The sequence below is a fragment of the Podarcis melisellensis genome (assembly GCF_964234715.1).
Source record: "Podarcis melisellensis genome assembly, chromosome: 6".
Lineage (NCBI taxonomy): Eukaryota > Metazoa > Chordata > Lepidosauria > Squamata > Lacertidae > Podarcis > Podarcis melisellensis.
The window spans coordinates 21,147,299-21,160,960 of NC_138538.1; the positions used below are offsets into that span (position 1 = coordinate 21,147,299).

Consider the following 13,662-nt stretch of genomic DNA (forward strand, 5'->3'; position numbering starts at 1 on the left):
ATTATTATTATTATTATTAATTTATACCCCGCCCATCTGGCTGGGTTTCTCCAGCCACTCTGGGCGGCTTCCAACAAAATATTGAAATACAGTGGTCTGTTAAACATTAAAAGCTTCCCTAAACTGGGCTGCCTTCAGATGTCTTCTAAAAGTCTGGTAGTTGTTCTTCTCTTTGACATCTGGTGGGAGGCCGTTCCACAGGGCGGGTGCCACTACCGAGAAGGCCCTCTGCCTGGTTACCTGTAACTTGGCTTCTCGCAGTGAGGGAACTGCCAGAAGGCCGTTGGAGCTGGACCTCAGTGTCCGGGCAGAACGATGGGAGTGGAGATACTCCTTCAGGTATACTGGACCGAGGCCATTTAGGGCTTTGTAGGTCAGCACCAACACTTTGAATTATGCTCGGAATACGTCCCCCAGTAACTCAGATTACAAATATTCCATGCCACCAGTATCCCATACCACTACTTAACAGGGAATGAGGACCAATTTGTCTAACCCTACCCTCTTAACATGCAAGAACGTCTTTCTTAAATAAGCTGGAACCTCCTGAATGACCACCCTCTCCATAGCTTCAGAGCATATATGTTGACAAAGTCAGAAGATGCTGTCTGCTTCCCTCTTCAGCTTAATAGTAGTAACTTTTTTTTTTAATAAATTTTTTTTATTGATTTTTCCAACACATAATAAAGGACAAACACATTACAAAACAAAAACATACACCACATTAAACATATACCGACTTCCCCGTACCTCCCTTTCACTGCATCCTTATTCCAAAGTTCTTTAGCAACCCTTTAATCAGTTTATCTATTGGTTCCCTTTCATTAAATTTCTTTAAACTTAATATTTACAGCTGTATTTCTCTACTTCTTACCCCTTGACATCTCAACACTCTCAACTTAATAGTAGTAACTGATGGCACACTGAGTTTTGATTTTTCTACTCCTAGTCCTTATACCATGATACTATGACCCACTGTTTCTTCCATATCTGTGTCTCTTTTCAGATGATCTGACCCATGCATTCAGTGAACATGCTGGGGGGGGGGAGGGATCTAACCAATGGCCACTCACAGCACCGTCTGGCAATGCAACTAATGTTCATGCATGCACACACAAGGTACAGTACAGCTGAATGCACAGTGGCTGAGTGCATGGTTGTGTTTCTCTGCTCTACTGAACGACAGAGAAAGGCTTATGCACTTCAACCAATGAAACAGCCACCCTAACAGCTGCTGATACTCTTGAAAAATTACAGTTGTTGTCCGGACATTTGTAAAATGAAGTAAGGGCCTATAAACCAGAGGTGAGGAACACACAGTGGTGCCGACTAACATCTAGGCAGCCACAACTCCCATTAGGTTTCCAACCCAGCTCTACACAACATGTACTGTAGTTTCTTATTACAGAAAATAAAAATGAAACAGCTAGCACACTACTCACTGTAGGAAGGTATTCCATAAGGTTGGCCAGGCGGCGGATATGCAGTATAACCAGAGGTTTGCTGGATTCCTGCACTATATTGAGTCTGTCCATATGTGGCCATCGTTGGAAAAGATGGGACTGTTACTATATGGGGATAATGCCTATTCAAAAGAAAGAGGGAAAAATTAGGACAAACCATGGATGACTTTGACAGTTAACTTCTACAGTAGTTGACTTGAAAATTTATATATAGTATTCTGCTAAAGCATGCTTTTAGATGATTATTTCAAATCACTCCTTTCTGAACAATCAAAGGAACTGCAGCAAGCCTATGGGGTATGTCCCCCTTGCCTGAAACCACAGGGGAACAGCATAAGACTGTACTGAGCTAAATAGTTATGATATAATGCAACCCTGCTTTTTTGCAGGACACGTTCATGCTTGCTTTTTGCAAAATTTGACGTGATTGCTATTGTAACACTAAAAACAGCTCAGCTCAGACATCAAACAAAACCATGGTTTGTGACTGCTAACCATGGTTTGGATTCCAAACCATGAATTGGGCTTCCAAGCACACCCCTAGGCTTTCATGAAAACATCATGACTGCCGAGTAACACAGGAGCATCAATTTAGAGGAATTCTCTTCTATGTGAATGAGAAGAAAGGGGAATGTTGCTTCTAATCTGGCTTTGGCTATAATGTGCCGGCAATATTGAAATACAGAAGTATTATTCTTCAGAGTTACTATGCAGATTTGTACACGAGTTTAAGGCTGCAAGCCTAACCTCACTTACCTGGGAGCAAGCCCCACTGAATTAAATAGAGCTTACTTTTGAGTAAACATGGTTAGGGTTGTGCTGTAATCAACTAGCAACACAAACCTAGGCATGTCTACTCAGAAGCAAGTCCTGCTGAGTTCAGTTGGACTTACTTCAAGGTAAGTTTAAGATTACAGCCTAAGAGTTCTTGTTCTTGGTGAAAACCCTAGAAATAATACACATATTTTGACAGCAATCACAGATTCAGTCAGGCACTCTTACTTTGTAGTGTAGAGGTGCAGAGAATGCTGAGGCGCAGCTTTGGAGTTGCCTACAAAAGAAAATTAACACAATAAATAATATCAACTATACTTTCCAGTGGAACAGCCACCTTAGTCTGCAGCAATTAAAACAACAGAGAGTCTTGCAGCACATTATAAACAAGTGGCATAAATTTTTATTGACTACAGTCTACTTCATCAAATGCACAAAGAGCAGATATCTGTGGATATATATCACTGTGATTCATGCACTGTGTGGGCTCAGGGACTCTAAATTGTGTGGTTAGAAGGGAAGGGAAGAAAGCTACATTGACCTGAGTTATTTTCATGTGGAATGACTGCAGCAGCCTATGCCACGAAAGCAATGCGACGCATGAAAGACTTCAAATTCTGGATGATTGGTCCTGAAATAAAGGAAGTACCAAAAGCTAGTATGAAAGTGAAGGATATCCTGGGTCCATGCTCCTCTCAAGAAGGTGACACACTGATAGAAAATCAACATTTGACAAGCCATTTAGCAAAACCAGAAAGGAGAAAGTGCCAGGATAACAAAGAAGCATTTTCAAGGGAAGCAGAACTTCACTGGGTCACTGGTGTCCGATGACCTTCATCCAAGGACCACAAAGAATCTCGCAAGGGAAACCTCAAAACCCCTAGTTAACCTATTTTACAACTCATGGGAGGCTGGTAGGGCCATACCACCCCCCCTCCAGCAGCTGTACTCATGACTACTAGTACTGTATTTGTAGTTCAAAAGCCAAATATATTTATTAGGATGCATATGTTCAGATTGATTTTTGGTTTCTAGCCTTTAGCATCCATTGCCACATTGATTTGCATCTTTACTATGCAATGTAAGGGCTAGAAGCTAAGGAAACCCAGCCAGATGGGCATGTTATAAATTATTATTATTATTAATTATTATTATTATGTATTTACAATATATTCCTTTAAAATCTAGATACTTTCACCATGAGCAACAGCACCACCTAATACTGGATCCATAGCAACCTATTATTATTATTAAAAATGTGCCGTCTTCTCTTCTTTGGGGATCACTCCTAGCCTAGTAAGATTGTCTTCCATAAACACGGTTTTAACAATGAAACAATAAAAATAACAATTATAATGTGCCCTATGCCCATAGATCTCAGGGCGGTTCACAATATAAAAATACAATACTGCAAGCTACTGCATGGGGGCAGGAGTCTTATGAAGTGTCAGTGAAGGCCAGAAATCAAATTTTGCATTCTTCGCCTTGCGTGAGGAGAGAGTGGGGAATGTGACAGCTGAGCCCCCTTCATTGTGTTGTCAGTTCCACCACCCACTACATGTTGGAGGAAGAACACTGGCAGTGGGGAGGGAGCCTGCTGTACCTGTGAAAGTCCTTGGTGCAATGTAGAACTCCGCGCAATGAACGGCTGTAGATGTTTGCGCAATTCTAATCGCATGGTGGAACTGAACACCAAAACAGCCTTAGGAGGGGAAGACATTCCCACGCTGTGTGAGGTCCAGAGAACCCCCATCAAACAGAGTCATTCCAGAAGGTGTTATGTGGAACACAGCATTGTAACATATCTGAAAACAGAAGGTTCTGCACCTTCTTGCACACATTAAAGGAAAAATATGTACACATTACTGTGCTCTCAATAGTATGAGGCGAGTGAACAACGACGGAGCAGGATGTGCCCCCATAGCTAGAAGAGGACTGTCCTCATTAGGAAGTCGTCTAAGATGAGACAACCTTCAGTTTATTCAGCAATTCATAAGATAGTGAATTAAACATCTCCAGCATGTTTTATTTAATGAAATATGCAAATACATTGAAAATATAAAGAAAGAATCCTATGGGCTCACGTAATATTGTTATTCTGTAAAGCCTGCGAGAACATTTCCAAAATATCTGGCGCATGTTTCTGCAGAAGATTTCTGTATACTTTGCTCATTCTGACATGAAAATTATTCTCTGAGTATGATTTCATTCCCCTTTGATGCTTTAATGTCTTTTTATCATTACTTGGAATTAAACAGAGCCTCACCTATAGAAATCCATCAGTTATCAGTTAGCCTTTCATTTCTCAGTGTGAGAGCAAAGTTCCTGGACTGAATGACCAGAATATACTAAAATTTCACATCTCTCTCATTTCCATTAGTCCTCTTCAGGCGGGGGCATGTGGGCTTGAAGAGGGGAGGGGTCAGGGACATGCATACAAGAATCGACCCAACAACCCCCCATGTGCAAGCTCAACTTCAGGCCTTAATGTGTTGAGAGGGAAGGTCTGAAAGAAGATTCCAAATGCCTTATTAGGGTTCCCAGCACATTAACCTCATCGTACTTTGAATCCTTTTTCAGGGATTGATATCAGATAGGCTGAGGCCAGGGCTTGTGTGCACACTCCTGTGTTTCAGTCACACAATACAGAATCCAATGTTATTAATAGGCTATTGCCTTATTCGCTCTCTATTCTCTGCGCTCACCTTTTGTTTAACTTTATTAAGTATAAAAGAAAAATACAACTTCAGTAACCGATAGAGATACATCCCCTTAACCAAGAAGTATAATATTTTTTTTAAAAAAATGTTTCATATGGAAAACCAGTAAGATAAAGCCCAGAATACGAAATAAAAGCTTACAATCTTACTAAATACGGTATGTGAATTTAAATTGTAAATGTTTTAGCCAATTTACTGATCGAGCCCATTTAGCATTAGCATGGATCAATTTTCGATGTTATTTAAATTGGCAATTGCTTCATCTTTTTATACCTGATCAGCCTCTGATTTTTGTTGTTGTTGCCATATCCATCTTTATTTATTCATAATCCCTTTCAGCTATTTTAATTTCAACAAAACATTTCTAAAAAGTTTTTAAAAATAATTTATTTATTTTTACTCCATAGCACTGTTTAGCAGTTCAATACCGCATGCAATTAAAATTCTGCAAGGTTGTTTGTCTTTTTTAGGGGGGAGAATAAGTCTGTGATTGCTGCCACACACCCTTGTTGTGTCCCTGAAGGTCTGGGTCTGTATAGGCTCTGCCTGTACGATTTAGAACCCTAATCATGCCGAGTTCTAATACCACATGGGGAACCCACACAAATACAGCAAGCAGCCCGCTTCAGACATTCCGCCCCAGTGCATGGATGGCATCAGGGTTGGGTACTGGGGACTACAATGGCCGGGGGGGGGGGGTATACCTTTGCTTTCCTGGTCCACACAATTGTGGACTGGAACAGTGCAATGCAGAGGTAGGTGGGAGGAAAGATTAAAATGTTCCATTTCCTGGTTCTGCACCCGTTTGGGGCTCTGCACTAACCTCTGAGGAAGACAAAAAAGCAAACACAACACCCCCAGGCTATACATTAAATGCAACTGGTGTAGTTTGACCCTCAGACAACCCATGGGGTCCTACTGGGAGGCACAGCTTCTCCAGCTCACATCCTAGCATCTGGCAAGGTTTGCCTCTGGCACCTCCAAGAGCCTGCCTGCTAAGTGTCCCATAAGCCCCAAGAAAGATGCTGCGAGCGAAGGGTTAATTGCTACAGTTAATAAGCTAGTGCCTTCTGCCAGCCGCGCTCCAACAGGAAGATTGCCGAGGCCGGACCGCAGCAAACAATAGCTGGAATTGTACTAGCAAAAACTAGTTCAGCGGCATCATCCGCCAATAATTTTAAAAACAGATTTAAACATTCTCTCCCCACCCCCCCTTCTTCTTCATACTGTCCAAGTGAAGGGAGAAGATGGGAATTGGGAAAGGCAGATAAGTTTCCATCCCCTAACCTCAACTACCAAAAGAATGCGCCCCTTAGTACCTGCCAAGTTGGAAACTTCAGACCACAGATTTGACAGTGTGTGAGAGGGGTGGGGGGTGGGGAATAAGCATTCTGCAATGATAACAGTGTCAGCATCTGCTTTTTGCTCTTTAAAACTCCAAAGCAGCGACAGCAGCACACCCTCCAACACTTCACGGATGAAAAGAAGGGGACCACTCCTTGCACGAATGGTGCGTTCCCCACTCCCGAATTACACACTGCGAGAAAGGCAGCGGCGAGCAGGTATAGGGATGTTTAAGCCAACAATGGATCCAGCTGCACACAACAGGACAGATGAAAACTGAAACGCTTTCATCAATGTTTTATAAGCTGGAAAGAAGAGGAAGGTGTGGATAGCAATGAAGCAGTGCGCTCAGATTTTGTGTTTAGGCGCATCTGTCTTTGCATGCATGTGAACACACTGAGATTTAACATTTAGAGACCTGCAGTAAGGGAACTAAAACGGAGGAACCACTAGTGCATGGAGGTCAACATGCCTTTTCCAAAAAGGCATGCAAATGTGTCCCCCAAAATAAAAGTTAGGACCTGTGTATTACCAGGGGAAAGAGAACTACAAAATCGGAACCATTCCTTGTAAATAGGGACATTTGGAGCGGGTGGCGCTGTGGTCTAAACCAATGAGCCTCTTGGGCTTGTCAATCGCAAGGTCGGTGGTTCGAATCTCTGCAATGGGGTGAGCTACTGTTGCTCTGTCCCAGCTCCTGCCAATCCTAGTAGTTTGAAAGCATGCCAGTGTGAGTAGATAAATAGGTACCACTGTGGTGGGAGGGTAAACAACGTGTCCATGCACTGTGGCTTCCATCACAGTGTTCGGTTGCACCAGTAGCAAGTCATGCTGGCCACATGACCTGGAAAGCTGTCTGTGGACAAATGCTGGCTCACTCGGCCTGAAAGCGAGATGAGCGCCGCACCCATAGTCACCTTTGACTGGATTTAACCATCCAGGGGTCCTTTAAAGGTAAGGGGACCCCTGACCATTAGGTCCAGTCGTGGGCGACTCTGGGGTTGTGGTGCTCAGCTCGCTTTATTGGCCGAGGGAGCCGGTGTACAGCTTCCGGGTCATGTGGCCAGCATGACTAAGCCGCTTCTGGTGAACCAAAGCAGCACACAGAAACGCCGTTTACCTTCCCACTGGAGTGGTACCTATTTATCTACTTGCACTTTGTGATTTCGAACTGCCAGGTTGGCAGGAGCAGGGACCGAACAATGGGAGCTCACCCTGTCATGGGAATTCAAACCGCTGACCTTCTGATCAGCAAGTCCTAGGCTCTGTGGTTTAACCCACAGCGCCACCCGTGTCATCCAGGGGTCCTTACCTTATAAAGCCTAAGGCCCAAATCGGAAATGATTAGGACCAAGGTGAGCAAAATATACTCTTTAAGCCCACTTCCTTTCTAAGTTCAATTAGAAAATATAAAAGAATCTAGGTGGCAATCCTGTCATTAAAGATGCAAGTAGGTCAGATAGGAGAAAACGGCCACAAGCCAGGGTAGTATCAAAACAGACAGACCCACACCTAGCATGTGCAACCAGGAAAGCACTTTGAAGCTGGTCTATCAATTGCTCACATCCATGCTGACTATTCTGACACTGCTGCTTCCTCTAAGTGCTTCAGAAGGTACAAGGAAACAAAAGCAACATTGAAAATAACCCTTATTGGACCAATGGTTCATCTTGGCGCACTGTTGTCAACCCCAAATGTTAGCACCACTGCAGTACCTGGGTTGATTTCCTTCCCTTCCTTGTATTTTAAAAGGAAATGCTCTGGGAAAGAAGAGAAAATTGAACCTGGAGCCTCGTATGCATGCAAATCTTACATCCCATCATTAAGCTGCAGCACCGTCCGAACGTCTTCCCCATCCAAAACGGAATCACAAAACTGAAATCACTGCCAATGCAATCAATATGAAATCCAGTAGGTTTGGACTGATGCATTTAAGGGCAAAGGTCCAAGCCCTGATTCATACAAGCCAAGGCCATATGTCTGTTTGCCCTGGTTCCACCCCCCTACTCTACATACACACCCATGGCTAGGCGTCTAAAGTTAATAAACCATGAACAAGAACTGTCAGCTTACCTTCTATGTCATCTGGAACCGTGGCATAAGTGTTAGAAAGGTTAAGCTTCAGAATGTCAGGGTGTTCTCTATTTACAGTCAAGCTGGGTGATGTCACTAGATCTAGCATTTCCTTATACCTGGAGGAAAACAAAGGGTGGGGGAAAACTCAGATAATTTATTCATTAATTATGCATGCTCGCTAATGATTCCAATTTTTTCTCTCCCTAGGAGTAAATATTAAAGCTGATTTCCAAAACCCTGGCTTCATATAAATTCTACATAAACAACATTCACGCAAAAAGTTTTCGGCGAAGGGAAAATGCGGAATTAAAAACCGAGCAGTCGCTTCCCTTGGAGATTACGCCCATCTGATTAAATGCTTTCCCGCTCATCCTGGATGTTGCCATCAGAAGATTACATTTATGTGTTTCTTAAAACACCATGAAGAACAAGCAACGCGTTTTAGGATTGTCATTGCCGTCCAATGCGCGCAGTGGCTCTGGATAAGATTCTGAGTCCCAGAAATGTTTTGTAGCAAGAATGGAAATAGGAGACATTCAACAGCATTACACAGTTATGGAATATTGAAGGGGAATAAGCTGTTACATGGGGTAGGTCCTCGTTAATCTTAATGTCAGCAATACTGCACACAGAGTGCTTAAATATCATAGAAATCAACGGGATTTAAGGAGACTTTAGCTTTCGCAGGATTGCAGCCAAATGCATTAAGAGACTCGCTTGCTGAAAGTCGTTGCATTTCTGTGATCAGTTTGCTTGATGGCAAATCATACAGAAGAGACTTCTAAAGTTAGCTGATTTGGAGCAAACTGGCGCCTCACGTATTCTTTGCTAAGGAAAACTGAAATCTTCAGATGAAGCTAACTGCACACCAGCCCCCTAGTTAACAATTACGTTTACTTGGAGTGGAGAATGATTGGGGAGTAGTTGTTGTATCCTGGACCAAGTTGGTTCTCTGAATTCTCACGGTCACAGTCATTGCTATCCCTCTCTCAATGCTTCCTCTATTAAAATTAACAAATTAGTATGGCCACTTATGGTTCTCCCAAAAAGAGGAAACACATCACCAGTTAATGAGGGCAAAAATTTCTCATATGCAGAGAGGCAGATTCAGAAATAATTACTATAATTTAAACAGAAATGCTTTGTGGGGAAAGCTGTGACTGCATGACCTATGCGCCTGATCAATCTGCTGTTCGGGTGCTGTTAACAGGCAACTTCAAAACTCTCTCCCCTCTTACGATTCTTTGTCTTTAAACTGGGCTTAGAATGGAAGGCCTTTTAAATAGAGGATCATCCTTTGGAAAGCAGAACACATGACTACCCCTATAGGAAATAGGAGCAGATGGTACTACCTGGTACCAACTGAGGGCTGGATTTGGACTAGGGACTGTCACCAAACACTGTATGAAGCTTTGAGTAAGGTAAAAGGTAATGGTAAAGGACCCTGGACGGTTAAGTCCAGTCAAAGGCGACTATGGGGTTGCAGCACTCATCTCGTTTCAGGCCGAGGGAGCTGGCGTTTAGTCCACAGACAGCTTTCTGGGTCATGTGGATCATGACTAAATCGCTACTGGCGCAATGGGACACCGTGATGGAAGCCAGAGCGCATGGAAATGCCATTCACCTTCCAGCCACAATGGTACCTATTTATCTACTTGCACTGGTGTGCTTTTGAACTGCTAGGTTGGCAGAAGCTGGGACAGAGCAATGGGAGCTCAGCACTGTCACATGGATTCGAACCGCCAAACTTCCGATCGGCAAGGCCAAGAGGCTCAGTGGTTTAGACCACAGTGCCACCCGCGTTCCTGAAGCTGTGAGTACAGTTACTGTTGAACCAACTTATTATTTTCATTTATGAATCACTTCCCGTGCGGCATCCCAAAGCAATTTACAATAATATGAATACCTAGAAGTCTACCAAAGCTCGAAATATTAGGAAAAGATAGGAGCAAGACCTTCTGATCTCCTCCTGACTTCCAACTTAAAGAAATTCACAAGTCCGCATCCCCAATCTCCCCCAAGTGTTAGCCAAATCATGGCCCCTCTAATCAGGATCTCCTAAAACAGTAGTTAAGGGTGACCACTGTGAAAAGTTGAAGTCTCCTTGTAATTCACAAATTTATTTTAAATCCTCATTTAAAAGGTGTCAATAGTATTCATGGGATTTCCCCAGACTACTGTTACTCTTAATAGCTTGACATTTTCAAGATCTCATGTTATGCTGTCCATTCAAGGTGGTTGCTTTTTCTTTCTTTCTTTCTCTTTCTTTCTCTCTCTCTTTTTACAAAAAAAGCTTTGATGAAAGGTGATCAATGCAAAGCTCACTAGGAAACTCGTTGATTCTGCTGCTACAACAATAAGCGGAGGGTTTTGTATGGAATAAAGGATTGTTTAGTGATGCCAGCAGACATCAGGAATAGAGAAACTTATTCTTACAAGGCCACTGCAAAAAAATAAAAATAAACAAGTGCCAGTTAGGTTCTGAGCACTGAGGATGTCAATACGATTGCAGAACATTCTAGAAATAAAGCACTAGGAAAAGCCTAGTGAAACTTCAGTGGTGGTGGTGAGCTCTGAAGAACTAGTAAAATTGTGTCAGTTCAACACATGAACTGGCTCACATCCAACACTCTTTCCCTGTTACGCCATATTGGCTCTCTTAAGGTAAATGTCAATTAAGTTATGGCCTGCAGTTATAACACTGATTGTGTTGCCCACAGACCCAGATATATTTGCTATATCATTTTGGGGGCTCTGCATGAAGTAACTGCCTTTTGCTTATATTATGGATAGCATTGGTACATGCCTGAATTCTTCACCATATGAACAGGGCCTACTGGATTTATGTAGCTTAATATTAAAAGGACAACTGAGGTTCCATTGACCCTGTTCTTCAAAAGGTAAGTCAGGGCTGAACGTGAAGAAGCAGCAAAGTGCAGAGATTCAAGTCTGTCTGATAGGACACATCCACTGCTTTGGAAATCCTGGCCCCCCCCCCCCCAGGTCTCAGAAATACACAGAGTTCTGCAGTTATTTACATTTTGCTTTGTTTATCCTGTTTCCTTAGTTTTACAAGTACAAAACTTAAAACCTTGAAAATATCTTGCTCCCTCCTGGACAAACAACCAAATTCTCCCGTGACACTTAAACTGAGAAATCTGAAGAACAATGGCGGCTCATTCATAGCTCTTAGAAAGGTAGAATGGACCATCACATCACTAAATCAGGCAAGCAGGTACCAAAGTCCAATTATGCTTTTGAGCATTCCAAATGTTGGCATTATTGTGACAGGGGTCCAATGTCATTACTCCTGTTGTTGCAGCAGGTATTAAAGCCATATCATGGCACTGCAAAATTGTCCATTCTTGTTCGTCCACATAGAAATCCTGAGTTGGGAAGTCTGAGAGTGCAATATGGCAAACTTTGCCATACCAATATGAAATTGTTGTCCCCTGTGAGGCAGCAACGAAGAGAACATAGGGACTTAGGAAGCAGCCTTATAGTGAGTCAGGTCATTGCTCCATCTAGCTCAGTATTGTCTATACTGACCCACAGCAGATCTCCAGGGTTTCAGGCAAGAAACTCACCCAGCCTAACCTGCAGATGCTGGGAACTGAACCTGGGATCTTCTGCATGCACAGTGGATAATCTGCTACTGAGCTATGGCCCTTCCCCAAAAGCAATCTGTCTGCATATTGCAAAGAAGCATTCCACATCTAACTCTGCATTTTTCTGGCTTTCAGCGCTGGACAGTTTTTTACATGGCTCTGCAGTAAGTCATCCCCTCACTATGCACAGTCGCAAATAAAACGAACCATATATCGTGGATCTCTTTGCTTTGCATTGCTGGGATATGCCAGAGTCTGCTGTCTAACAGCAGAGATGGGCCCAATGCAAGCTGCACAGGAAAAGATCTAGACATGCATTGTCTCCCCCAATTCTGCTTTCCTTTTCGCAGCTGTACAGAGCAGATTGCACCATTTGTTAGCCCTGTCGTCACTCCGCGTCCCCCGAGGCTACAGCATTAAGGCAAAAGCATGACTGTGCTTTCAGAAGAGTGCTCTGCAGCAGTGTCAGGGAGCAGAACTTGGGAGATGACAGCTGGGCAGTAGGGGAAGTGGAAGAGGGGAGGGGGGAAGACTTCAAAAGGCTCCCACTGCTGCTAACGGATTAAAAGCATATGGAAGGTTCCAAGTCAGGGCCTGAACCAGCTCACCTTTCTATTTACCCCTGTGAGCTTTTGTTCAGCTACCTAAGCTGCAGACAACTACCTACTCAGAGATAAAGATCTAACATTCAAAGCAGAAAGGTAGCAGCTGGCATAGCAGCAGCCATGGAGAATGCAGACAGAGACAGAGGGTAAGTTAGCAATAACTAAGCCTGCTTCTTGGGAGAAAAGCAATGACAAACCTAGACAGCATCTTAAAAAGCAGAGACATCACCTTGCCAACAAAGGTCCGTATAGTTAAAGCCATGGTTTTCCCAGTAGTGATGTATGGAGGTGAGAGCTGGACCATAAAGAAGGCTGATTGCAGAAGAATTGATGCTTTTGAATTATGGTTCTGAAGGAGACTCTTGAGAGTCCCATGGACTGCAAGAACATCAAACCCATTCATTCTTAAGGAAATCAGCCCTGGAAGGACAGATTGTGAAGCTGAGGATCCAATACTTTGGCCACCTCATGAGAAGAGAAGACTCCCTGGAAGAGACCCTGATGTTGGGAAAGATGGAGGGCAGAAGGAGAAGGGATGGCTGGACAGTGTTCTCGAAGCTACCAGCATGAGTTTGACCAAACTGCGGGTAGAAGACAGGAGTGCCTGGCGTGCTCTGGTCCATGGGGTCATGAAGAGTCAGACACAATTAAACGACTAAACAACAACAAAGTATTTTGTTTTGGAGAGACATCCTCCTATTTTCCAGTTCCTAAAGCAGACAGACAAACAAAACTTCGTTTCTAGGAGCAATACACAGAGTTGCTCCTATTACCTAAGAATCAGGTCTTCTCCAGTGACTGCTGGCCTGTGGACCTCCAGGTAATGTTGGTCTCCAAACAAGAGGCAACACATCTCTGAATCACAACTTGCAACTGGCCATACATCTTCATTTACAAAAAAAAAGTTATGGGGAGAAAAATCTGGATTGGGACCACACCATGGGGAAAAGGTAGTCATACCTTCTCCCTGTGCTGTTTTCCACTAACAATCACCCCATCCTGAAAGCTGATGTTTGCCTCAATTTAGTGGAATAGAGAAATGGAGAGGTGAAGCAAGCGCTTTCTATTATTA

At 43.2% G+C, this 13,662-nt stretch overlaps 1 protein-coding gene across 4 annotated transcripts in view; it reads right to left on the minus strand.

The window, feature by feature from the left end:
- EYA2 (EYA transcriptional coactivator and phosphatase 2) overlaps positions 1-13,662 on the minus strand; it is a 133,481-nt gene that overhangs the window by 78,020 nt on the left and 41,799 nt on the right. For all 4 annotated transcript variants that reach the window (XM_081916988.1, XM_081916987.1, XM_081916986.1 and 1 more), the window contains exons 2-4: positions 8,375-8,493; positions 2,466-2,514; positions 1,443-1,585 (exon numbers count right to left, since the gene is read on the minus strand). In XM_081916988.1, the coding sequence (XP_081773114.1) occupies positions 1,443-1,585; positions 2,466-2,514; positions 8,375-8,483 (301 nt within the window). In that variant the 5' untranslated portion in view covers positions 8,484-8,493. The remainder of the gene's footprint in view (positions 1-1,442; positions 1,586-2,465; positions 2,515-8,374; positions 8,494-13,662) is intronic.